This window comes from Stenella coeruleoalba, assembly GCF_951394435.1.
Source record: "Stenella coeruleoalba genome assembly, chromosome: 4".
Classification (NCBI taxonomy): domain Eukaryota; kingdom Metazoa; phylum Chordata; class Mammalia; order Artiodactyla; family Delphinidae; genus Stenella; species Stenella coeruleoalba.
In genome coordinates, this window is record NC_137149.1 from 51,527,419 (window position 1) to 51,555,094 (window position 27,676).

Genomic DNA, 27,676 nt, shown 5'->3' on the forward strand with positions numbered 1-27,676 from the left:
TGCATTCTCTAGCTCTCAGCTCAAATCTCACTTGTTCAGAGAAGCCTTCTCTAATCCCCAGATTAGATCAGGTTCTTCTGTTAGACCTGCACCTGGTGTGTTTCCTTTAAGGCATTTATGGTAGTTGGAATGATATACTGTCTGATTGTATGGTTATGACTGTCTCCCCCATTAGACTGGCAGTGTCATGAGGACCCTTTTGTTTTGTTCACCATTAAGTCCCCAGTATTTAGCGTAGTGCCAGACCTAAAGTTGGAGCTTAATAAATATTTGTTGAATGTTAAATACATAGCTGTTGGGTGAACGATATGACTATCTTAAAAGTGCCAGGACTAACTGTGGAGCATAATTTGATCTTACAAAGTTTAATCTTGTGGTCATATATTCATCTCACTAGTCATGACAACCAAATGTTCTTCTACAGTTTTTCAAAATAATTTGAGAAATAATTATTTCTCATAGAAAAAGTTACTTTCAGTTTTTATTTCTGAAAACTTAGAAATATTGAAGCAAGATAGTAGCTGCCTGCCGCCTTGACGATGGTGTTTCTGCTCTGTTTTTGATAGTGGCTCAGAGTCTTTATTATACCATTTGAGTGAACTGAAAGGAATGGCTTCATGGAAGCAAAAATATGAACCTCTTGGACTAGATGCTTCAGGAATTGAAGGTGGTAATTTAATTCCTCAATAGAATGCATTAAATCCACTTTACTTACTTGACAAATGATATTTATTTATTTACTTCCTTTTAGATGCTATTACTGCAGTGGGTTCTTTCATACTCAAGGCAAATGAACTTCTTCAGTAAGTATTGGGGATACTTGAATATTGGAATCATTAACTTGAAAATGTTTTACTTTTTACTTATAAATAAGAATGTAGCAAATTGTTGTGATTTTCTAAAAATGAGTTTTTAAGTTTTTATCAAAATTATACCTTTACATGATTAAAACAGTCCAATAGCACAGCAGTTTCATACATTAAAGTGGTATTTTCCTGTCCCGCCCATCCTCACCCCAGGTCCTCTTTCCAGAGGGAATCCTTTTAACTATTTCTGGTTTTAGGTCTGTAGGTTACTTCCATATTTCTAAATTGTATGACTGTACTGCCTTTCTTTTACTTACCAGTTTTGAAAAATTATTCTTCTCTGTATGTCTGTCTTTCCTAGACTCTGCTTGCTTTCTCCTTGCACAGTTCTGCCTTGCTCACATCCTCAGGCTCTCCGCCGTCTCAGGGGCAGTGTCACACCCCTGGAACTGCCTCTGTCCCTGCTGCCTCTTCCATTAGCCTCCCCCTGCCTGCACCAGCCTGCGTGCAGGCTCCATCTTGTGCAGCCACCGCCCTGGCGTTTTCTTCATTGCTTTCATGGGTTAGATCCTTACTTCCAGGATCTCCTCTGTTTCTTGGTTCATTTAATCACTTTGTGGAAAATATCTTCCAGTAACTTAGAAAACGGATGTGTGAGGGTAAGCTTTGTGTGTCCTTTTGGGTCTTTTCTCCTTCACCCACACTTAATTGATGGTTTTGACTGGGTATAGATTATGAAGGGAGATTCATTTTCTCATAGAACTTTCAAAGCTTTGCTCCATTGTATTTTGGCCTTTTTGTTGCCAGTGGACGGTCTGGTGCTTCTGATTCTCATTCCTTTGTGTGCTATTTTTTTTTCTCCTCTCAAAAAGCTTTATTCATCCTTGATATGTTGAAATTTCACAATAGAGTTTTAAATGTGGGTCTTCTCATTTGTTGTACTCATAATAAGAAAATGCCATTTTAACCTGAATTCTATATTGTATTATTATTTTGATAATTTCTCCCTCTCCTTTTTTTAACTAGATTTTTGTTCTAGAAATCTAGTTAGTCAGATATTAGACTTCATGGATTGATCCTCTATGTCTTTTATTTTTACTCTCATTTTTTAAAATATCTTTGTCTTTTCTATTTCCTGTGAAATTTTCTTGACTTAATTATCCAATGCTATCATTCATCATAGACAATTATTGAGCATTTAACTATGTTTTAAACACTATTCTAGATGCTGAGGGTATAGCAGTAAACAAAACTGATAAAAAAAATCTTGCCTTCATAGATATTATATTCTTACATGATGAGACAGACAATAAAGAAATGAATAATTAAAACATACAGCAAGTCAGATAGTGATAAGTAGTGGTGGGAAAAGCTAATGAGGGAAGGAGGACCTAGGGCATGCTGGGGGTAGAGGTGCAATTTTTTGGTCAGGGAAGGCCTCACTGAGAAGGTGATGTTGGAGAGAGGAGGGAGTGAGCCCTGTTACTTTGGGGGCAAAGGAGACAGCAAGTATGAAGGCCTTGAGTTTGGAGCATGCCTGGTATATATGAGGGACCTCAAGGAGCCACTACAGTTAAAGTGACTTGAACAGCAATGTAAGTTGTAGGGGATGAATTGAAAGAGGTCACAGAGGATGGGACAGGTTGTGTAGAGCCTGTAGGCAGTTGTAAGGACTGTGGCTTTTACTCTGGGTATAATAAGCTCTTAGGGAGTTATTAGCAGTGGAGCGACAGGATATGACTTAGGTTTAAAGAGATCCCTCTTGTTATTTACTTGGTATTGAGAATAGATGATATGAGGGCAGGGACAGAAGCCATGAGACAAATGGTGGTCAGAATCAGAAATGGTCAGAACCTGGATATATTTTGAAAGTAGAAATAACAAGATTGCTGAATGGTTGTGTGGATGGTAAAAATAGAGGAGTCACAGATAATTACGAGTTTAGGTCCTAAGCACCTGGTAGAGTATGACTAACATTTACTGAAATGGGGAAGACTTGGGGGAGAATATAGGAAATATATATGTATTTTATGTTCCTCAATTTGGGTTTATCTGATTTTTTCATGGTTTGATTCAAGTTATACATCCCTGGCCAGAATATTACGTAATCGGTGGAGTGTCCTTCTCAAGGTGTCAGATCCAGAGGCAAACAGTGTCCGTCTACCTCTTCTTATTGATGTTAATTTTGATCACATGGTCAATGTATTAGGCATATTAAATTGAAATGTCTGTTAGATACCCTGGTGGAGCTGTCCAGCATGTTGTTGATTGTATGAGATTATGTTCAAGTGAGGGATCCCGGCTGGAAATGTAAATTTGGGAGCCATCAGCACATTGGTATTATTTTAAGCCAAGAACCTGGATGAGATAGTTAGTGCGCTTAGAGGAGAGATCTGAAGACTGGGTGATGGGCTTTCCAGTGTTAGAAATGGGGTTGATGTGGAGCTAGCGAAAGAAACCAGAGAGGCAGAAAGACCAAGGAGTGGGTGTCCTGCAGGCTGAGTGAAGGACGCATTGCAAGAAGTAATGAGGGATTGGTTGTCTAATGCTGCTGAGTCAAGTAAGGTGAGGACCAGAAGTGGAATAGATCAGAATATTATCAGAATAGATGATGGGTGACCTCGATGAGAGCCACTTCTGTGGCATCATGGGAGCAGGTATGATGCAGAATGAGAGCAGATGCAAAGAAAACAACAAATGTAGTCTCTTGAGTTTTGCTGTAAAGGGAATGGCCAGCATTTAAAAATAGTCGTTGGGTTTTTCTTTCTTTTTACAATGGGAGAAATTAGAGCATATTTATTTATGATGGGAATGTTCTTCTGAAGGGGAACAGCTGAGATGGCAAAGAGAGGGAAGATTGCTAGAACAAGAGGATTCAAGAGGGGATGGGATTTAGTGTGTCAGGGAAGGGGCTGGAAAAATAGTTCCTCCATAGTTATAGGAGAGAAGGCCAAGACAGGGGTCAGAGATGCTGGTATATGAGCAGATGAGGGCTTGGGGATGTTCACTTCTAATTGTTTTTATTATCTTAGTGGAAATATGAAATGTTCTGTCATCAGCTGAAGGTAAGGATGGTGAAGTGGTATTGAGCTTTGAGAATAAAGGAGGCGGTGTGAGCCATTTGTCTAGTACAGTAGGAGCGTGAATGGGCTGATGAAGCAGGAGGATTGTCAGTAGTGCTAAGGGCTGCTTGGTTAGCGTTCCCAGGAGCGTTAAAATGAGACCAGCCAACATGGCTGTGTGGTTTTCTCCAGCCAGGGTCAGCTGCTCGAGTGGGAGCACAGAATAGGTGAGCAGTTTGATTTACTAGGCTTGGTGAGTAAAAGGAAGCAAAGGAGAGGCAAGAAATTGAAGCAAGGGCATGATTAAAATGATAAACCTCAAATCTGTACTGATTTAGGAGGGAAGTGAGGACACAGAGGGGGTGCGAGACAGTGAAAGGTGGTAGAACTAGTAGGTGGTAGTCTTGGTGGGATGAATGTTGGGCTACTGGAGAAAAGTCACTGGAAAGATAGTTGCTGGCTGTTGGTGAGCAGGGTGCTTTAAATTGAGATTTAAAAGGTTCACGTTGGTGGACTTCCTTGGTGGCGCAGTGGTTAAGAATCCGCCTGCCAATGCAGGGGACATGGGTTCGAGCCCTGGTCAGGGAAGATCCCACATGCCACAGAGCAACTAGGCTCGTGCTCCACAACTGCTGAGCCTGCGCTCTAGAGAGCCCACAAGCTGCAACTACTGAACCTGCGTGCCACAGCTACTGAAGCCCACGTGCCTAGAGCCCGTGCTCCACAGCAAAAGAAGCCACCACAATGAGAAGCCCATGCACCGCAACAAAGAGTAGCCCCCGCTTGCTGCAACTAGAGAAAGCCCATGTGCAGCAACAAAGACCCAACGCAGCCAAAAATAATAAATAAATAAATTTTTACAGAAGGTTCACGTTGGTAATGAAGGTCTAGGGTGTGAACTTTAGAATAAATAGCCCAGGTGGAGTGCAGGACGAGATCTTTGACCTGAACCATGCTATTGAATGTCTTATTATGGCAGTCCCGTCTTTTAATTTCTAAGCGTTTTCTTATTTGTTTAATCATTTTTCAAAGCTGTGCTCTTGCTTTGTGGATGTGACATCTTCCCACAGCTCTCTGAGGACGTTAATTAGAGTTTTAAAAAATCTCTGCTGCTCCCTGAATTATCTCCTCTTTGTGTGTCATTTTGCTGTTTATTTTGGTCTCTTGTTGCAAGCTTTCTTCAAAAACCTGATGCCCGATTGTTTACTCATATTTATTCGTGAGGCAGTTTAAAGTTGCCTGGAATTGCTGGGTGCAGAGCGGCCCAAAGCCAGCATGAGTGCCAGAGCATGCGGACCTGTGCTGTGGGCAGCCAGTGCCGACCCAGAACCGCCTTGGCTCTTCCCAGTTTATTCAGCTTCCTTGAAGAACTTTGTTTTTGTCTGGAAGGAAGTAAGTGCCTAGGGCATTCATATTTTGGGGGAAAGAGTGTATTGGCCACTCTGTGTTTCAGTTTGTCCTCCTTTGTCCAGCCCCAGATGTCATCCTAATGTCTTCTGTTGAACTTGATGTTTCTAAGGACTGAGTATCCTTGGCATCTGCCGGGTGGATGACTCCTTGCTGCTCTCTTTCCACAATGCCTGGCACGTGGCCGCCTCTGGTGACCTTCACCAAATCACTAGTCTTCTGTCGGCTTTTGACATTTCTGAAACTCAAAAAAATTTTTTTTCTAGTGTTCTCTTTTTGTGTGTGAGTTTATAACACATCCACCTCTCCCCACCAATCCACCATCATTTTAATGGGCTTTTATTTTTTTAATGAATTTATTTATTTATTTTTGGCTGCGTTGGGTCTTCGTTGCTGTGCACGGGCTTTCTCTAGTTGCAGCGAGAGGGGCTACTCTTCATTGCGGTGCGCAGGCTTCTCATTGCAGTGGCTTCTCTTGTTGCAGAGCACAGGCTCTAGGCGCACGGGCTTCAGTAGTTGTGGCTCGCAGGCTCTAGAGCGCAGGCTCAGTAGTTGTGGCACACGGGCTTAGTTGCTCTGTGGCATGTGGGATCTTCCTGGACCAGGGCTCAAACCCATGTCCCCTACATTGGCAGGCGGATTCTTAACTGCTGCGCCACCAGGGAAGCCCCTATTGGGCTTTTAGAAGGTAGAGCTTATTACAGATGTGTGTACTCAAAGAACAAAGCAGGAGGAGAAATGATATTCCTTTTCCTGAATGTTGAATAATTTTTTGGTTCTTCGTATTTGCAGAGAGTGAACATAAAATATTAAGCTTTCTGTGATCACCTTTCACCTTTCAGTGGAAGGTAGTTTTTGATTTAACTTCTTCCTCCTTTGAGCTAAGTAGAATATAGCATTATTTTAGGTTATAATGGAGAAACTGAGGCAGTGAGAACTTTGACGTTAGCCTATAATAGATCAGTGGTTGCCTGGGGGTTGAGGTGAGAGTATTGACTGGGAAAGACAGAAAGGAACGTCTTTTCTGTTTTTCATTTTTGCTGCAAGACAATTTTGATCATAGTGATTGGTAACGCAAGAGATGTTACAGTCTTTTATGTCAGGTGTTTTACTGTGTACAGAAAGGTTAATGATGCTGACCTACTTCTCCAGTAGTATTTATGACATTTAATGCTTGGAAGGGACTTTGAGATTTAGGGGTGAAAAGTGCACATATTATTTGCTTAGAGTAATTATCTTACAGATGTGAGCTTAAAGAGGTTTTTAAAAAAATGATATCCATCTTTATATTCAGAGACAGTTTCATCAAAGGGAAGATGACTTCCACTTATAACCCTTAATCTTGGGGGTACATTTGTGTAAAGCCCAAGGAAATTCAAATTTTGAGATTCATTACTGTAAGGATAAAAAATCAACTTCCAAAAGTAATGTCTGTTGATATCAGAGCTAGTGGTAGTGACATATTACAAGTTTATAATAATGATTTTCTTTTGTGTTTGATGTTTTCTTCTTCTTACTGATCAGTGAGTATTTTTTTTTAAACTGAGAATGGTGCCGGAAACTTTTTTTCTGATTTCTTTTATTTCCAAAGTTAGAAAAGGATTTCGTACTTTACTGAGTGCCCGGAAAGGAAAGACTGTTACACAGTTTGTGGCAAGGCTGTTATAATCAGTTAGAATCTGAGTTATTTGCGTTTTCTTTTAAGAGAATCAGGATTTGCTTTTTTGAAATTTTATTTTTGGGTATGTGTTTTATTTGTTAAATCTGTTGTAAAGGCTTAAATGTCATCCAGATAGGATATAGTAGAACAAAAAGGATTATTATATTCTACAGTGATTGAACAATGATACATGAACCCCATATAATAATTTCATTTCTGATTTATTTTTATCTTCTAGAGTTATAGATAGCAGTATGAAAAACTTCAAAGCATTTTTTCGGTGGCTGTATGTGGGTAAGTGAATTGAATGAAGCATTCTTGTATTTTTAGCACTTTTTAAAAAAATTGTGGGAGTATCAGTTTAGCATATTTCAATTACTGTAGTAAATTTTAAATACCTATTGAAGTAGAGAGAATAGTATAAGTGATCTGCCTTCTACTAGTCACTCAGTTTCAGCAGTTTTCAACACATGGCCAGTCTTATTCTTCTATACACCCACCCATCTCCACCCCCGCAGATACACCTTCTAGCATTGATTGTCTCTGTCACTCACTGAGAATTGACCCTTATTTACCTTGTAATGTCTCCTTAGGTTAAAATAACATTCTTTAAATCTCTGCTTTGTATTAGGTATTGTTAGGTGTTAGATTTGGGGGAAAAGGGGGAGAAAAAATAAGACAAAACCTCTGCCCTTGAATAGCTTAGCTCCTGTTTTATACTTTGGTCTTCTGTCTCTAGATCTGTGCCCTTCATTATGGTAGCCACTAGTCATGTATGGCTGTTTCAATTAGTTGAAGTTATGTAGAATTATAAACGCAGTCCCTTAGTCATGCTAGCCACATTTTAAGTGCTCAGGAGCCACATGTGTTTAGTGGCTACCATGTTGAACAGCACAGAGCTAGAACATTTCTGTTATCTCTTCTATTGGACAGTGATGCCCTAGCTAAATAGAATGCAGACCACTTGTGGCCTTTCTTTATGTCTCCACAGTATCTTTGCATTTGTAGGTAATTAACAAATAGTTACTGACTTGATACTAAATGTTTTAATGCTCACTCTACAGGATATGCATATTTTATTTAGGTCCATTTGTACTGCTATTTTTGTGACCTCTATTAATATCTTTGAAATAATTTAGCATACATTTCCCTCCAACATATGCAAAATTTAGTCGTAAATGGAATTTATCCCATATTTGTTAAAATTCTAAAGAGTAAAATAGAAAGTAAATTACCTATAATGTGCTAATATCCTTGAAACAAATGCCCAGATCTTTAATTCTCATATTTTTAAAACAGACTTTTCATATTTGTTAGCCTAGTACAATTGCTTTCAATAAAAAAATGAAAGCGATCTGTAGATGTTGACATTTAAAATTCTTATATTTTTCTCAAAACCATACCAACACTAGCCAGAATGGGGAGCCAAAGTGTTTATCAGGCCAGCCTGTTTAATATCAGAGTTAATTAGAATAAATTACAATGTTAAAATTAAACGAAACCTTAGAAGTGACTTTCTTTTACAGAAGTAGTAGCTTGGTTTTACTGATAATTATTGGAGTAATTAGGCAGTTTATATTCTTATTGCCTGTCCTAACTGTAATAAGAAGCTGCATAAGAAGATAAATGAATTACTGCTCAGTCCTTATCATTAGAGCAAAGCACACTGGATTGGAGAACTGGAGACCTAACTGTAACTGGGTGCTGCCACTAGTTAGCGCTCTAACCTTGGTTTGCTCTTGTGTAAAATGCAGTCTCCCTGAAGGCAGGGACTTCTTTTATACTGCTGTATCCCTAGTACCTATATTACACTCAATAATTAATTTTTGGATGGATAAATGAATTAGTGGAACCTAGATTATGGCTGGTTTTTCAGATAATTTAGAAGTTTGAATTAATTAAAAACAGTTTCTTAAAATAATCCATATTTGCAGAATAATGTCTAACGTGCTCTTTCTCAGCCAAATATAAGCATATTCAAAACTATGCAAAAGCACATGCAGCATACTTCTTGACTTAGGCGGATGTAATGTATAGAAAACACGGTATTGATAAAGACACCCCTATGAAAGGACAAAAAGAACCAACCACAATATTAAAGAAAGTATATAAATATATATATACACACGTAAGTGTGTGTTTACACACATAAGTCTTAGTGCAAATATCTTCAGGTAGCAAAAAAGCCCAAGGGAAAGAAATACATCTTTTTGGTATTCTGAGACTTTTGGAGGAAAGAACTGCTTGCACATTTTAAGAGAAGAAACATCACCGAGTTAGGAGGAATCCCTACACACGTAGTCTTAGCTCAAGGCAGCAGTTAGGTTTCTTTGTCTGGAGTGGCAGTGGGTTGAACTGAAGGAGAAAATGAAAAATAATAGTTTAGGATGGCTATACCCAACCATTTTGATCCTGAAAATATAAATCAAATTTAAATTCTTTTAGTTCTTCGAAGAAAAATAAGTTTTCCTTGGTGACAAGAAGCTGTTGAAAATGGAAAATGTAGTCCAGTGAAATACATTTATTTTTTGAAATGCATCTATAATTAAAATTATGTTTGTAGTTTCCCTTTAAAGATAGTTTTAAAATTTATATTTCCAGCAATGTTGAGAATGACGGAAGACCACGTACTTCCTGAGCTGAATAAGGTATATAGTAGTATTTTTTCTCACATCTTTATTGGAGTATAAATGCTTTACAATTGTTGTGTTAGTCTCTGCTGTACAACAAAGTGAATCAGCTATATGTATACATATATCGCCATATCCCCTCCCTCTTGAGCCTCCCTCCCACCCTCCCTATCCCATTCTTCTAGGTCATCACAAAGCATCGAGCTGATCTCCCTGTGCTATGAAGCAGCTTCCCACTAGCTGCCCATTTTACATTTGGTAGTGTATATGCGCCAATGCTACTCTCTCACTGCATCCCAGCTTCCCCTTTCCCCCATGCCCTGAAGTCTGTTCTCTATGTCTGCGTCTTTATTCCTGTCCTGCCACTGGGTTCATCAGTACCGCTTTTTAAAATTCCATATATATGCGTTAGCATACGATATTTGTTTTTCTCTTTCTGACTTACTTCACTCTGTATGACAGATTCTAGGTCCATCCACCTCACTACAAATAGTTCAATTTTATTTCTTTTTGACTGAGTAATATTCCATTGTATATATGTGCTACATCTTCTTTATCCATTCATCTATTGATGGACACTTAGGTTGCTTCCATGTCCTGGCTATTGTAAATAGTGCTGCAGTGAACATTGTGGTACATGACTCTTTTTGAATTATGGTTTTCTCAGGGTATATGCCCAGTAGTGGGATTGCTGGGTCATACAGTAGTTCTGTTTTTAGTTTTTTAAGGAACCTCCATACTGTTCTCCATAGTGGCTGTATCAATTTACATTCCCACCAACAGTGTAGGAGGGTTCCCTTTTCTCTACACCCTCTCCGGCATTTATTGTTTGTAGAGTTTTTGATGATGGCCATTCTGACTGGTGTGAGGTGATACCTCACTGTAGTTTTGATTTGCATTTCTCTAATGATTGGTGATGTTGAGCATTCTTTCATGTGTCTTTCATGTGTTTGTTGGCAATCTGTGTATCTTCTTAGGAGAAGTGTCTGTTTAGGTCTTCTGCCCATTTTTGGATTGGGTTGTTTGTTTCTTTGATATTGAGCTGCATGAGCTACTTGTATATTTTGGAGATCAGTCCTTTGTCAGTTGCTTCATTTGCAAATATTTTCTCCCATTTTGAGGGTTGTCTTTTCATCTTGTTTATGGTTTCCCTTGCTGTGCAAAAGCTTTGAAGTTTCATTAGGTCCCATTTGTTTATTTTTGTTTTTATTTCCCTTACTCTAGGAGGTGGGTCAAAAAGGATCTTGCTGTGATTTATGTCATAGAGTGTTCTGCCTATGTTTTCCTCTAAGAGTTTGATAGTGTCTGGCCTTACATTTAGGTCTTTAATCCATTTTGAGTTTATTTTTGTGTATGGTGTTAGGGTGTGTTCTAATTTCATTCTTTGACATGTAGCTGTCCATTTTTCCCAGCACCACTTATTGAAGAGGCTGTCTTTTCTCCATTGTATATTCTTGCCTCCTTTTTCAAAGATAGGGTGACCATATGTACGTAGGTTTATCTCTGGGCTTTCTGTCTTGTTCCATTGATCTGTATTTCTGTTTTTGTGCCAGTACCATACTGTCTTGATTACTGTAGCTTTGTAGTATAGTCTGATGTCTGGGAGCCTGATTCCTCCAGCTCCATTTTTCTTTCTCAAGATTGCTTTGGCTATTCGGGGTCTTTTTTGTTTCCATACAAATTGTAAAATTTCTTGTTCTAGTTCTGTGAAAAATGCCATTGGTAATTTGATAGGGACTGCACTGAATATGTAGATTGCTTTGGGTAGTATAGTCATTTTCACACTATTGATTCTTCCAATCCAGGAGCATGGTATATCTCTCCGTCTGTTTATGTTATCTTTGATTTCTTTCAACAGTGTTTTATAGTTTTCTGAGTACAGGTCTTTTGCCTTCTTAGGTAGGTTTATTCCTAGGTATTTTATTCTTTTTGTTGTGATGGTAAATGGGATTGTTTCCTTCATTTCTCTTTCTCATTTTTCATTGTTAATATATAGGAATGCCAGAGATTTCTGTGCATTAATTTTGTATCCTGCAACCTTACCAAACTCATTGATTAGTTCTAGTAGTTTTCTGGTGGCATCTTTAGGATTTTCTATGTATAGTATCATGTCATCAGCAAATAATGACAGTTTTACTTCTTCTTTCCCAATTTGTATTCCTCTTATTTCTTTTTCTTCTCTGATTATTGTGGCTAGAACTTCCAAAACAATGTTGAATAAGAGCGGCAAGAGTGGACATCCTTGTCTTGTTCGTGATCCTAGTGGAAATGCTTTCAGTTTTTCACCATTGAGTATGATGCTTGCTGTGGGTTGTCATATATGGCCTTTATTATGTTGAGGTAGGTTCCCTCTGTTCCCATTTTCTGGAGAGTTTTTATCATAAATGGGTGTGGAATTTTGTCAGAAGCTTTTTCTGCATCTATTGAGATGAACATATGATTTTTATTCCTTAACTTGTTAATGTGGTGTATCACATTGATTGATTTGTGTATATTGAAGAATCCTTGCATCCCTGGGATAAATCCCACTTGATCATGGTGTATGATCCTTTTAATGTGTTGTTGGATTCTGTTTGCTAGTATTTTGTTCAGGATTTTTGCGTCTATATTCATCAGCGATACTGGTCTATAATTTTATTTTTTTATGATATCCTTTTCTGGTTTTGGTATCAGGGTGATGGTGGCCTCATAGAACGAGTTGGGGAGTGTTCCTCCCTCCGCAATTTTTTGGAAGAGTTTGAGAAGGATAGGTGTTAACTGTCCTCTAAATGTTTGATAGAATTCACCTGTGAAGCCATCTGGTCCTGGACTTTTGTTGGTTGGAAGATTTTCAATTACAGTTTCAATTTCATTACCTGTGATTGGTCTGTTTATATTTTCTAATTCTCCCTGGTTCAATCTTGGAAGGTTGTACTTTTCCAAGAATTCGTCCATTTCTTTCAGGTTGTCTGTTTTATTGGCATATCGTTGCTTGTAGTGGTCTCTTACGATCTTTCGTATTTCTGCCGTGTCAGTTGTAATCTCTCCATTTTCATTTCTAATTTTATTGATTTGCGTCTTCTCCATTTTTCCTTGATGAGTCTGGCTAACGGTTTATCAATTTTGTCTATCTTCTCAAAGAGTATTCTTTTAGTTTTATTGATCTTTGCTATTGTTTTCTTTGTTTCTATTTCATTTATATCTGCTCTGATTTATGATTTCTTTCCTTCTATTAATTTTGGGTTTTCTTTGTTCTTTTTCTAGTTGCTTTAGGTGTAAGGTTAGATTGTTTATTTGAGATTTTTCTTGTTTCTTGAGGTGAGCTTGAATAGCTATGAACTTCCCTCTTAGAAGTGCTTTTGCTGCGTCCCCTAGTTTCTGGCTCATCGTGTTTTCGTTGTTATTCGTTTCTAGGTATTTTTTCATTTCTTCTTTGGTTTCTTCAGTGATCTCTTGGTTATTTAGCAGCACACTGTTTAGCCTCCAAGTATTTGTGTATTTTTTACTGTTTTTTTACTGTAGTTGATTTCTAATCTCATAGCGTTGTGGTTGGAAAAGATGCTTGATACGATTTCAGTTTTCTTAACTTTTCCAAGGTTTGATTTGTGACCCAAAATGTGATCTATTCTGGAGAACGTTCTGTGTGCACTTGCGAAGAAAGTGTATTCTTCTGCTTTCTGGTGGAATGTCCTAAAAATATCAGTTAAGTCTGTCTGGTCTGTTGTTTCATTTAAAGCTTATGTTTCCTTATTTATTTTCTGTCTGGATGATCTGTCTATTGGTGTAAGTGGGGTGTTAAAGTCCCCAACTATTATTGTGTTACTGTCGATTTCTGCTTTTATGGCTGTTGTCATTTACCTTATGTGTTGAGGTGCTCCTGTGTTGGATGCAGAAATATTTATAATTGTTATGTTTTCTTCTTGGACTGATCCCTGATCATTATGTAGTGTCATTCCTTATCTCTTGTAACAGTCTTTATTTTAAAGTCTATTTTATCTGATATGAGTATTGCTGCTCCACCTTTCTTGTGATTTCCATTTGCATGGAATACCGTTTTCCATCCCCTCACTTTCAGTCTGTATGTGTCCCTATGTCTGAAGTGGGTCTCTTTTAGACAGCATATATCAGAGTCTTGTATCCATTCAATCAGTCTGTGTCTTTTGGTTGGAGCATTTAATCCATTTAGATTCAAGGTGATTATCGATATGTACGTTCATATTACCATTTTCTGAATTGATTTGAGGATTTTTTTGTGGGGTTTTTTTCCTCTTGTGTTTCTTGCTTAGAGAAGTTCCTTTAGCATTTGCTGTGAAGCTGGTTTGGTGGTGCTGAATTCTCTTAGCTTTTGCTTGTCTGTAAAGCTTTTGATTTCTCCATTGAATCTGAATGAGATCCTTTCTGGGTAGAGTAATCTTGTTTGTAGGTTTTTCCCTTTTCATCACTTTAAATATGCCCTGCCACTCCCTTAGGGCTTGCAGAGTTTCTGCTGAAAAATCAGCTGTTAACCTTGTGGGGATTCCCTTGTATGTTATTTGTTGTTTTTCCCTTGCTGCTTTTAATATTTTTTCTTTGTACTTAATTTTTGATAGTTTGATTAACATGTGTCTTGGCATGTTTCTCTTTGGGTTTATCCTGTATGGGACTCTCTGCACTTCCTGGACTTGATTGACTATTTCCTTTCCCACATAGGGAGGTTTTTGACTGTGATCTTTTCAAATATTTTCTCAGACCCTTTCTTTTCTCTTCTTCTTCTGGGACCCCTATGATTCAAATGTTGGTGTGTTTAATGTTTTCCCAGAGGGCTCTGAGACTGTCCTCAATTCTTTTCATTCTTTTTTCTTTATTCTGCTCCCTGGCAGTTATTTCCACCGTTTTGTCTTCCAGCTCACGTATCCATTTTTCTGCCTCAGTTATTCTGCTATTAATTCCTTCTTGAGTACTTTTAATTTCATTTATTGTGTTGTTCATCACTGTTTGTTTGCTGTTTAGTTCTTCTGGATCCATGTTGAATGTTTGTTTTATTTTTTCCATTCTGTTTCTGAGATTTTGGATTATCTTTACTCTCATTGCTCTGAATTCTTTTTCAGGTAGGTTGCCTATTTCATCTTCATTTATTTGGTCTTGTAGTTGTTTACCTTGCTCGTTTGTCTGTAACATATTTTTTTGTCGTTTCTTTAATTTTTTTTTTTTTTGATGGGTGGGGCTATATTTGTGTCTTACTGGATGTTTGTTTGGCCTGAGGCCTCCAGCACTAGAGTTTGAAGGCAGTTGGATAGAGCCAGCTCTTGGTGCTGAGATGAGGACCTCTGGGAGACCTCACTCTGACTAATATTCCCTGGGGTCTGAGGTTCTATTAGTCTAGCAGTTTGGACTCGGAGCTCCCACCGCAGGAGCTCAGGCCCAGCCTCTGGCCCGGGAACCAAGATCCTGCAAGCCGTGTGGCGTGACAAAAAAAAAACACAAAAATAAAACAAGGAGCAATATAATAACAAGGAATAAAAAGCAAAATAAAATTAGAAAGATAAAAAATATATTAGGAAAAATAAAAGTATAATTGAAACAACTGCAACAAGGTAAAATAAAACCACAACAGAAAGAAAGGTGGGGGGGGGGCTTCCCTGGTGGCGCAGTGGTTGAGAGCCCACCTGCCGATGCAGGGGACACGGGTTCGTGCCCCGATCTGGGAAGATCCCATATGCCGCGGAGCGCCTGGGCCTGTGAGCCATGGCCACTGAGCCTGCGCGTCCGGAGCCTGTGCTCCGCAACGGGAGAGGCCACAACAGTGAGAGGCCCACATACCGCAAAAAAAAAAAAAAAAAAAAAAAAAAAGAAAGGTGGGGGGAGGGAACAAGCCAAAAGGAGAACAATAACAAAGTATAAAGAATAATATAAAATTAGAAAAGTAAAAGATTTATTAGAAAAAAATAAAATATAAATGAATCAAAAAGGTAAAACAGAACCCCAGTCTAAAAGAGGAAAAAAGAAGAAAAAAAAAAAGCCTTGGCTATGGGGGCAGAGCTTAGGCAGGGGTGGAACTTAGGGGTGGGGTTTAAGGTGGGGCGGAGCCTAGGTGGGGTTGGGGGTGGTGTTTGAGCATGGGGCGGGGCCTCTGCTTAGGACCTGCGCCTTAAGGGGAGAGGCAGCATCTCCAAAGGAGAGCCTTCCAGCTGTGGAGTTCCGGAGTGTGGAGGCGGGGCCCTGGGTGGGGGAGTGTGGGTGGGGTTTAGGCCCAGCGCAGTTGGAGGGGTTCTCAGAGGGCATCTCTGAGTGTGGAGGCGGGGCCCTGGGTGGGGGTGTAGGAGCGGGGCTTGTGTTCTGCACGGCAGGAGGGAGGCTCTGAGGGCAGAGGATTAGGCCCAGGAGCCCAAGAGGCTCCCTGGTGCCTAAGTGGGCAGGGAAAGCACTGGCCACATTCCCTTCCGTTCCTCCACGCCCCCCCACCAACAGTCTCCCTCATCCCCACTGGACCCCTAACCATGGGAGGGCCTCTCTGGCTGTAGGAACTCCTCCCCTCCCCCAGCTGCCCCTCAGGGGTGCCGGTCCCATAGGTCTGGCCTTTATTTTTGCTCCCCCTTCCCTCCCTCCTACTCCCTCAGGACCCACGGCTGGAGGGGGCCTCAGTGAGCAGGGGCAGCCTGGCCACGCTCCCTTTTGATCCTCTGCCCTCTCAATGGTCCCACAATTCCCCCCTTTGGGCGTGGGATCCCTTCCCATCCCCCAGCTGCCCCTCAGGGGCGCCAGTCCCATCCTGCCTCCACTTCTGCTCCCCCCTCACTCCCCCCACACCCCACGTTCTACCCGGTTGATGGGGGTTCCTCTCATCCCCTTAGGTGTCCATGGTCCCCCACTGTGCCTGGTAGGTGCCCTAGTTGTGTGGAGACAGAAATTCTCCATCCTCCTAGTATGCCACCTTGACTCCGCCCCTCTCCTAATATGTTAATATTGCCCTGGTTGAGCTCAGCTTTGCTGGTCATCTTGGTAGTCTTATGCAGTTATTAGTTAACAAGATGTTAGGCTCTAGACACAAGACAGATCCTAGTAAGCCTTTTTTTTTTTTAATTTGCGTGTTTGATATTTTTTTTAATCTCACAGAACACCTTTATTATGGCTAAGTTTATTGTTTTCATGTTTGTGTAAGATTTTGTAATCTATATAACATAGGGTGTTTGGATTCCTTACTTTAACTTCCTAAAATGTTAAATGCATTTTTATTTTCCTTGGAAAGCTAGTACTTAGGTATTAGTACCTATGTTGAGGTCTGGCAAACACCAGTTTCTTTCTGACTCTAAGGATTGTGACAAGTAGCAATGGAACCTTCTTCTAGAAAAATCTTACAGAATAAGGCAAAATTCCCACTTGGTTCCTGCAGCTCGCTCATCCTCACCCCTGCCCAAACTGTCTGATTCAGATAGATTAGGTAATTTTGAGTCTGAAAAAATGGAGAGCATTAAGAGTAGCCTTGGGCTTCCCTGGTGGCGCAGTGGTTGAGAGTCCGCCTGCTGACGCAGAGGACACGGGTTCTTGCCCTGGTCCGGGAAGATCCCACATGCCGTGGAGCGGCTGGGCCCGTGAGCCATGGCCGCTGAGCCTGCACGTCCGGAGCCTGTGCTCCGCAACGGGAGAGGCCACAACAGTGAGAGGCCCGCGTACCGCAAAAAAAAAAAAAAAAAAAGATTAGCCTTGGTGGCCCAGATGAGTAAAGGATCACAGCTTTTACACAAAGTAGATCTTTTGTGCTGTGGATGACTGGCCTTGCAAACCAGAGGCGTTCACCTTAGCTGTTTCTCTGATATCACTCTTAGCTTTATTTGGGGAAACATAATATGTTACTTGTTGGGAGAGCCCTCAATGTGTAATTTTTTGAGGGCTGAAGAACCGGGATAGGGAGAAGGCAGGGTCATTGAAAGAAGCAGAGGGCCAACACTGAAGCGCTCTTGGGTTGCAGCCTTTAACTCACATTGAGGTCATTTATCTGGACTGACAGTCCCCTACTCCCAAAGGAGGGACTCTACACACGTAGTCTTAGCATAAAGCATAAAATAATAAACAGCCTTAGGCCATAAAGAGTTCTGTAGCTGTTGGCGTCGCTGATTGGAAAATGGGTTTAAAATATTTAATTACATGCTTCTCAGAGCCCTAGGATTTCATATTTTCAGAGTTGCATAATCTCCTGAATTTCTATTGACATTTTCTTTGAAGGAACTTTGCTTATTTGTCCCATAACTTTTAGTAGATAGTAGAAAAGTCACATTTATTATTACATAGAATTTTATTGGCAAGCTTTCTCTTATCTTAATCTGTTTTCTTTTTGTTCCTTTTGCTTTTGATAGATGACTCAAAAAGACATCACATTTGTTGCTGAATTTCTTACTGAACATTTCAATGAGGTAGGAAATCGGTATTTCTATAGTGCTTCTTAAAAAACAATCACAGTAAATCGGGATAATGGTAGGAAGTAATCAAATTTAATCCAATTTAATTGAAGTTCTAAGCAATTCTGTATGCTTTTTAAACTATTGAGCTAATTAATGGCAGTACTTATTTATTAAATGTAAAGCATAGGAATGGAACTTTTGTTTGTGTGTGTGTTACTACATATAAAAGAGTAACTGCCACCAACAGCTTTCTTAAACAATAGAGTTTTTGGTGTAAATATATAAGATTTTTTTTCCTCAGTGAGTTGACTTAAGAATTAAACTATATTTATTCTTTCTAGGCTCCAGATCTTTATAATCGAAAAGGAAAATATTTTAACGTTGAAAAAGTTGGTCAGGTATGGGCTCTGGATTGAATCTAGTTACTAATTTTTTTATTTTTAAAACTTTAGCAGTGTTAGTCTTTATTATACAAAACCTTTGGAAAGTAATATAATTCCACATTATATAGTAACCGTGCCCTTTGAGTAAAATCACCAAAGAGTAGCTTTAAACTTTTTCGTCTCAGAACCTTTTACATTCTTAAAATTATTGAAGACTCCGGAGAGCTTTTATGTGCACTGTATCTATCAATAGTAGATATTATTAGGTATTCGAAATTAAACAGAATAAAGAATTATCTCTTAATTAATTTAAAAAGAACCCACTTACCGTTACACATTAATATAAATATTTTTAACGAAAAGTAACTATACTTTACAAAACAAAATTAAGTGAAGAATGGCATTGTTTTATATGTTTGCAAATCTCCTTGATGTCTGGCTTAAGACAAGGCAGCTATATTCTCATATCTGCTTCTGCATTCGATCTATTGTGATGTGTTGTTTTGGTTAAGAAAGCCTGGTTTCACGCAGGGGTGTCGTTGGAAAGGGTAAAGTATTTTAATAGCTTTTTAGATAACTGTGAATATTCTTTGATACTACACCAGATCCTGACAAGTGGTAGTATCTTAGGTTAGTTTCAGTATGGAATCTAAATTGCATCATGGACTTTTCACATTCTGATTCACTAAAATTCATTCATCTACCTTGCACTTTGGATGGATCCTCTACGCTGTGCATGTGGTTTTGCCATATCATGTATTGGTCATTTGGAAAATACTGATTCGCTGAATTACAACGATCTTCCATATGCTGACACCTTTCTTCATAAAGTATCCAAAAGTCAGATTTTGTTAATGTCATTACCAATCTCATCAGACAATGTTTAACTACTGTGAGGTTGTCAAGCACATAGTGGCAGATACATGTTTTTCAAAAATTTTAATTTTGGCTTAAATGTTTAAATTTTATCATTGGTAATAAATACTGTCAGTTTTTTGTTGTTGTTGTTTTTGTGGGTTTTTTTTTTTTGTGGTATGCGGGCCTCTCACTGTTGTGGCTTCTCCCGTTGCGGAGCACAGGCTCTGGACGCACAGGCTCAGCGGCCATGGCTCACAGGCCCAGCCACTCCGCGGCACGTGGGATCTTCCCGGACCGGGGCACGAACCCGTGTCCCCTGCATCGGCAGGCGGACTCTCAACCACTGCGCCACCAGGGAAACCCCTGTCAGTTGTTTTGCTTAAAGTGACAGGATCACTTTCTTTATTTTCAAGAACATATCTGCCAAATACCCAAGAATGAATAATCATAGTTTGTCTGCCAGTTGTTCTTTTGAGTGAAAATGGAATTCCATTAATAACAAAGAAGTGCCTGGCCTGACTCACAACTACATTTTCATAAATGCTTTCCCTCATGATAACTGTCATACTTTGGTAGGCAGCAAAAGTGCTTTATTTATACTTCCCAATTCTGTCACTCAGAATATTAAAAAGATTTTGTTGAGATTTAGTTTAATCATTTTAATAGCCTCATTAGAGATTAGTGAAACTGTATGTGGCAAAAAGGAATATAGTGACTGCTAGTATGGTTTGGGGCCACTACTTTGATTCTTGGTGACAGTGCCAGCAGTTTTCTCCACCTGTGCTTTTGACTATCAGGGCAGATGTCATTACAGTGAAAAGGGCAAATAATATCTTGATACTATTATAAAAATAGTAATGACCTCATGGATCTCTGAAAGCATCTTGAAGACTCTCAGAGCTGCATGGATCACACTTTGAGAACTACTGCCATAGATTACACTGACAGTTGATACTTTTCAAATTAATTTATAAACTTACATATGTAAGTTTAAAATGTGCTTCCTGAATATAGAACATGAAATTTAAACTCAATTTATAGTCTCTAAATCTGCAGCATTCTAATGTTTGCAGTTCAGTTGCTTGGCATTTAGCAGATTTTGGTCATCTCACAGAATAATGCACTTTCAGAGGACTTGGCAGTAAAACAAAATAAGTAGAATAATGTTAAATATAAACAATTTCGGAGCCTAATGCTTTGGTTTACAAAACTTAAATTTCTAATTCTGTACTTCTAGTACTTGAAAGACGAAGATGATGATCTTGTGTCACCCCCTAACACAGAAGGGAACCAGTGGTATGACTTTCTTCAAAACAGCAGCCACCTTAAAGGTATTTCATGAACCAACATGGATTTTGGCCATGTTTATATTTATTTGAGACCAGTACATCAGCAAGTGTACTTGCTGAATACTTACCCAAGTTCTTTAGATTTATCTTCTGTGTCCATTTTATTTGATTATAGAAACAGTAAAATAATAACAGTATATGACATTACCATGTTCAGAAACACTCTGATATTAACTGTGATGTAGTAAAATTGCTTAAGTATCGTCCATTATAAAAAATATGTATTAAAAAATAGGATATTGGGAAGAAAACTGTAGAGCCTATCAGTCAGAGAAGTCTGTTTTGCCAGTTCCAATTTATTAGCTTTTAAGAGCATATGATGCTTTTAACTCCTATAATGATGCATCACTGTATTCTTCTGAGGTTGTATTTTTAATTGTTATGCTTTCATTCTCTAGGATGTTGATTTGGTAAAACTTTATTTAGCCAACATTACTGGGAATACAGCACAAAATAGCAACCATTAAATATGTCGAAACGTCTCCATTTTAGATGAAAAGATTTTTAAAGCATCTGTTTCTTTGCTTTCTCAAAGAATAATCTGACCACAGTTTAGCTATTTCTTAGATCCTTGGGGTAATAGCCACATACATATATTACCTCTTTTAATCTTCACAAGAACCTATGAGGTAGGTACTTGTTATCTTCATTTTAGTAGTGAGGAAACTGAAGGTTAGAGAAGGCCCCAAGGTGATAAGCGATAGAGCTAGGATTCTGCTAACTTGAGAGCCTGAGTTTTTAACTGGACTTAGTAGTGACCTCTGCTCTGTGTGGTTGCTGTGTATCTGAATGAGTGAGTGAGTGGGGGGAGGCAGAGAAATCTCAGGCCCAGAACTTTGCTTACTGCTGTTTTGATTTAACCCTACAAGCCCAAATTCTTTTTCAGAGCAGGACGTATTTTACATTGTTTGAGAGTCTTAAGATCAATTGAGAGAGATGTATTGACGTAAGTTAGCTATTGAATAGAGGGAAAATAAAAGTACAGCTGACTCAGCTCATTTATCGTATTTAATCAGGATGTCCAAGGAGTAAGGAAGGATGCCTGGGGAGGGCTGATGGCAGTGTACCAGCAGGGGTGTGGCACCTGGACCCTGTCACTGTTGGGCTAATATCCATCCTGGGGACTTTGGACTAAAAGCGGGTTCTACCCTTTTTTCTCCCCACATCTTCTATGGCTGAATAGAAAGGTGTAATCTTAGTTACAGTTCTCATGTTTAACTTCAGATTAACTCCATCTCTTAAATGCTTAAGAGTTTGCTAGTGTGTGACTTTGGGCAAGCTCATTAATCTCCCAGTTTCTTAGTCTAGTATGAAGTAACACCAACTGTCATTATGGAGCTATTAAGAAACCTTTAATGAAACTTCTTCCTAGCACTTTGCAAAAATCAAGTGCTAAATGCTTAGCACACCTAGCTTCCCAGGGGATGTGAGAGAGTCGGTGTTGTTACGTGGGTAGAGGTCGGTGTGCTGGAAGCCGGGCTGCCTGGGCTGAAGTCCTGCTCTGCCACTCCCTGGTGTGGGGCTGAGGGCACGTTGCCTGACCTCTTTGTGCCCCAGTTTTCTCTTCTGTAAAGTGAGGGTGATCAGAGCGCCTCCCTCAAAGAGCTGTTGGGAAGATGAAACAAATTAACCTAGATGAAGCACTTAGGATAGTGCCCGGCACATAGCATATAAGCAGGCAGTATGCATCTGAGCTGTTTTTACTCAAAACACTTCCAACACCAAAATGAGAGGCTTTTTTCCCTCCTGAGACCAATTCTGACACCACCTGGGTGTCCTACAGTTTGATTCTGACACTAACTCTGCAGAGTTACCACCAGACTCCACAGGGTTAGGGCTTAGTCCCACAAGACTGCCCCCACTTCAGAGTTCAGTCACAAGTACGGGGTCCCCAGGTTACCCACACTTCTGTTCCACTTGGCTACAAAGTTGGGGCTTCCCATGCTTCAGTTTTAATAATTTGCTAAAATGGCTCACAAAACTCAGAAACACTTAACTTACATCTACCAGTTTATTATAAAGGATACAACTCTGGAATAGCCAAATGGAAGAGACGCATGGGGCAAGGTATGGGGAGGGGCGTGGAGCTTCCATCCCCTCTCCAGGCGCACTGCCCTCCCAGCACCTTAAGCATCGACCCAGAGGCCCTCTGCTCTGTCGTTTAGGGGCGTTATGGAGTTTTCATTATGTAGGGGTTAGGGGCCATTGGTGACGGGACTCAACGCTAGCTTCTCTCCCCTACCCGCAGGTCGAGGGAAGGGGCTGAAAGTTCCAAGCTTCTAATCAAGGCTTGGTCTTTATGGAGACCAGCCCCCATCCTGAAGCTATCTAAGGGCCTCATTAAAACTCATTAAGGAGCTCTGGGCCAGGAACTGGGGACAAAGACCAAATATCTCTCTATGATACCACAGCGTCTGTCCCCTGTTGGGAGCTTAAAATGTTAACACGATTAAAGCTCCTTTTATCCAGTGTAGCTGGGACATGAGGTGCTGTGAGGGAGGCCTACAGAGCACAGTGCAAGAGGGTGGGCTTGGGAGTTGGACCTGGGTTTGATTCAGAGTCTAGCTTCCTAGTCATTCTCACGCTGGGCAATTGCCTACACCTCCTAAGCCTCATTTTTTTTCTTTTTTTAATCAGTAAAATAAAGAGTATGATGCTTAATATATACAGCTGTTGTAAACAATAGAAATAACAGGTATAAAAAGAACCTAGCATACTTGGTGTCACTAAATGAAAAATTATATATTACTTTCTACTGATAAAGTAGTCTTTTCAAAAGTAAAGAGCTTATTTTCATAGCACCAGTTTCTTGTCTCCTGTTTTTGTTTTCACTATCACACTCTTCCAAAACAAGCGCTGTTGTTATACCATTGTGGCAAAGAAGAGAGAAAAATGAACTTATTTCATTATATGTCTTATGGTTTCCAAATCATCCCTTTTTTCTTATAGCCAGCAGAAGCATACTGTTGGATTTTGGTGGGAAAAAATAAAATATAGAATAATAAGCTGCAAGGACTGGCAGCAGGGGATGATGCAAGGCAGAAGGCCACGGTCATCTTTAGTGAGGTCGTGCCAAGGTATAATGAAGTGGCCAGGGAGAGTTCCACCATCAGATGAGCTGTGTGGGCTGGCTCTAGCAGTAGATCAGTTTCTCCTAGTTATCTGGTTTGTTATAGCTTTTTATTTTTTGTTTTTGTTTCAAACCAGAAAGTCCTCTGCTGTTTCCTTATTATCCTCGAAAATCATTGCATTTTGTGAAAAGGCGGATGGAGAACGTTATTGATCATTGCTTGCAAAAGCCAGCAGTAAGTTTGAAAGAAATGCATGTTTTTGTGTAGGAGCAAGAACATCTGCGCTATGCGGCTCGCTTATGTAAATGGTCGTAGTTATTAAGATGAACCATATCAAAATGCTGGTGTTCAGCTATTTCTGACTAACAAAAATGGCAGTTTCATATGGCTCACTCTAATATTTCCTCTTATTGTTGCTTTCTTACATAAATTAAAAAATAACTACATGGTTATTGAACGTGTTGACGTCCTTTAGTATTTTACTTGTGCCCAGAACAGACTTATTATAAATGGTCTTAGTTACAGAGCTGATGTGTCTGTTAACTACTGAATGAATGATGGATGATTGATGCTATGGGACTAGAAGAGGTGGTTTCTAACCTGCCATCACTTATCTCCAGGGTCCTTTTCAGCTCAGAACTTTCTCTCTTCCTTACTGCCATGACTGTCATTAAAGTTTCTTGCATGAAGGTTGGTGATATAGATGATTTTGCACTAGACTTAAACAGTGACGAGCAGTCACTTTCTGTGGAGTATTTATTTTTGTGTATGTATATGCTTTAATTATATGTTTAAATCTTATTTAGGATGTAATTGGAAAATCGATGAATCAAGCAATATGTATTCCATTATATAGAGATGCTAGAAGGTAATTCTCTTTACCTTTTTGGGTGATATAATTCAGCAGCCAATTAAAATTTTTCTTACTTCTTTTTTTTCTTTTGTTTTAGTGAGGACTCCACACGTAGATTGTTCAAATTCCCTTTTCTGTAAGTGTCTCTCCCCTATCTCATGTGAATAATACAGTTTGGTTCTCTGCATTGGTAGCTAAATAATCATATTTTGACATTAACTTTTTTCCTTAGGTGGAATAATAAAACCTCAAATCTGCATTATCTTCTTTTTACTATTTTAGAAGATTCACTTTATAAAATGTGCATCTTAAGGAGACATACTGATATTTCCCAGTAAGTATTAATCTGAAGTTTGAACCAAGGAGATAAGATTTTATTATTTTTAATCATAAAACATACCACTTCCCTTCCCTACATTTCAGGTTTTAGTTAAGCTGCCTTATGACTTTAAGCTTGCTAACTTAACTGTTCTGGTCTTCGTTTTCACATTTTTAAGGTGGTAATGCCAAATTAGGAAGCTATGTGATCCCTTTTAATTCTAGATTATTTAATTTTGTATTGGTATATAGCTGTTACATGTAGGATATTTTTAGGGTTAGGAAAAATATAGCAACAGAATAGTCAGGATTATATCTCATCAACTTGTGGAAGTTCAAAATTATATTTTGGCTTCCTTATAGAAAGGATTTTTACCTCAGGTTAAGTATGCCTTTCATTAAACAAGAAGCCTTGCATATAGAGACTTCTTTTGAGAATGCCAATAAAAGTTCTGAAAAATAAATCATATTCAGGATGTCACTAGGATCTTAAATGATTTAAAACTAAACCTGAGGGAAAGTTTTTGAAACCAAGATGTAGCCCGAGAGAAATAATTTGGTTGTCCCAAACATCCTTATTTTATAAGGAATCTTGCTACTTTGGTGACTATAAGATTTTAAACTAAGCTGTAATTTTGATGTTAGTTTTATCTATCAGGGGTTTATATCAGTTATCAGTATTCTAGAGTGAGTGTAATAGTATTTGGGTCTCAGGTTTGGTGATTAGGTAAATGTACTAACAATCATGTTCTTTCAAGCATATATAGATTATTGCCTATCCAACTTGTTCTACAAAGTCTCTTCCCCCACCCCCTTTCTTTCTTGAAGATCTGTAAGTAATGGACTAATTGCTATTAAATTTGGGAGCTTCACATATGCCACAACTGAAAAAGTGAGAAGAAGGTAAATCTTGAATCTTGTTTGAGTGAGATGTCTATATAATAAATACAATTATAGGAATATGGCTAGACTCAGTTACAGTGATGATATTCTTAGAAGGCCTTCATCATTTGCAACTTAGGGGGCTGGGTTGGTTATGTATTTTATACTTAGAGGATGATTTGACTTACAGTGAAAGGAACCTTACTGGCCTGCAGGAATTTTTATAGTGTGCTTTCCTACAATTAATACTTCTGAGCTCTTTGTCAACTAAGAAAGTAATGTGGGTCCAGGGGGCAGATGGCTGAAGGTCTTCTTATGACCAGCAAGGTGTGAGGTGGTATCCTTCTCACTGGGGTGGGATTTTCTTAGGGCACAAAGGGTAACAATACTTGATGTCATCCTGAGGCTTTTGCAAGAGAAAGAACTGACACTAATCCTAAACCAACCTTTTTCTTACTCTTTTCCTTACATAAACGAAGTTCTTTATGATAATGTCTTTGAAGTTGTGTCTTTTCATATGTAAATCTTATTTTTACTTTTCACTCTAGTAAACTCTGTTTATTATATATATGTATATATGTATATACACACTCACACACACACACACACATATGTATATACATGGTGTCATTCATGGAATCTCTACAGGCTTAAGGCCTGACCATTGATGTCAAGAGTTTTCTGGAGCTGTGAACCAAGTTCACAGGTTTTTCTTTTTTCATGATTATCTATTTTCAGGGCCTAGTTATATTTGTGAATAATCAGTACAACAGGTAACTGTGACTTTAGTGTAAACTAATGATATATTTTAAATGTTACTGTATAGAATGTCACTTGATATTTTCATTGTCAGTTTTCTGCTTGGTACCAGTATAATGTTATATATACAGTATTTTCTCAGTCATGATAACATCTTTGATATAACAAAACTTATTTTAATTCTAGCACCTACAGTTGTTTAGATGCACAGTTTTATGATGATGAAACTGTCACAGTAGTTCTTAAAGACACTGTAGGACGTGAAGGAAGAGATAGACTCTTGGTCCAGTTGCCGTTGTCTTTAGTGTATAACAGTGAAGATTCTGCAGAATATCAGTTCACTGGGTCTTACTCTACAAGGTAACTTACATTAGTAAGATTGTCTTTCTGATAGAACAGTTAAATGTTTTTTTAATGTATATTGTACATTCTGGTTCTTTAGGTTTGATAGATAAATAAAGTCAGCTGAGCAGAAATGCTTCTATTTTTTTATTGAAAAAATACTGGCTTCAACAGCTCTTCTGTCAAGAATTATTTGCTGGAACAAGGTGGGGAATTATTTGGTGTAGAGAATGGAACTGTTTTCAAGGATAGCATGAACCCCAATTTGTAGTAGAGTTATTTTAGATTTGCCTTTAGTATTTTCCTTTCAGAATTAGGACTTCAGTAGCCACATAGACGTTCAAGGTCAGTTGAACGAGATGGCTTTAGATTGAAATTTAAATAGGCAGATCTCTAATTTTTAAAATGAGTCCATTTGCTTACCTTGAAAGTGAATCAAAAACCTTGCTAAGGTTTCTGCCTTAAAAAGGTATTCTGCCTATTTGGAAATGCAGTTTTTTCATAGAATATAGTATCACAGCTTTTTTATACAGTGGCTGGTAGAATTATATTGGAAATGGGAATACTGGTAGAAATCAAACCCTGATACCACCCCTAGTAAACCAGGGAGAACAGCCCCATTTCACTCCTGGATTGGTTTTCTCCCCTCTCTAGGCTGGATGAGCAGCGTAGTGCTATTCCCACCCGTACCATGCACTTTGAAAAGCACTGGAGATTACTGGAAAGTATGAAAGCACAGTATGTTGCTGGGAATGGTTTTCGCAAAGTGTCCTGTGTGGTAAGTATTAAATTGTTGCAAAGAGTAACAGAAGCAACAGGATCTGTAAGTCCTCTCGGTGCAAACATTTAGTGATGTCAAGCTTTTATTGATTATGAGCAGGTAGTGGCCTTAGCTATTTAGTTCTCTTGTTCTGAGAAAGCTTACTAAGTAATTAATAACAA

General features: G+C 38.9%; 1 protein-coding gene across 2 annotated transcripts in view; it reads left to right on the plus strand.

Moving 5' to 3' along the window:
- Window positions 1-27,676, plus strand: part of ANAPC4 (anaphase promoting complex subunit 4) — a 41,690-nt gene that overhangs the window by 13,290 nt on the left and 724 nt on the right. The window contains exons 14-27 of one of the 2 annotated variants that reach the window (XM_079921093.1): window positions 567-667; window positions 752-803; window positions 7,174-7,229; window positions 9,537-9,583; window positions 17,875-17,931; window positions 18,261-18,317; window positions 20,398-20,491; window positions 23,717-23,814; window positions 24,387-24,448; window positions 24,531-24,569; window positions 24,666-24,767; window positions 25,580-25,654; window positions 26,579-26,752; window positions 27,389-27,512. In XM_079921093.1, coding sequence (XP_079777219.1) covers window positions 567-667; window positions 752-803; window positions 7,174-7,229; window positions 9,537-9,583; window positions 17,875-17,931; window positions 18,261-18,317; window positions 20,398-20,491; window positions 23,717-23,814; window positions 24,387-24,448; window positions 24,531-24,569; window positions 24,666-24,767; window positions 25,580-25,654; window positions 26,579-26,752; window positions 27,389-27,512 — 1,138 coding nt within the window. The remainder of the gene's footprint in view (window positions 1-566; window positions 668-751; window positions 804-7,173; window positions 7,230-9,536; window positions 9,584-17,874; window positions 17,932-18,260; window positions 18,318-20,397; window positions 20,492-23,716; window positions 23,815-24,386; window positions 24,449-24,530; window positions 24,570-24,665; window positions 24,768-25,579; window positions 25,655-26,578; window positions 26,753-27,388; window positions 27,513-27,676) is intronic. The other variant, XM_079921094.1, reaches the window with a different exon arrangement.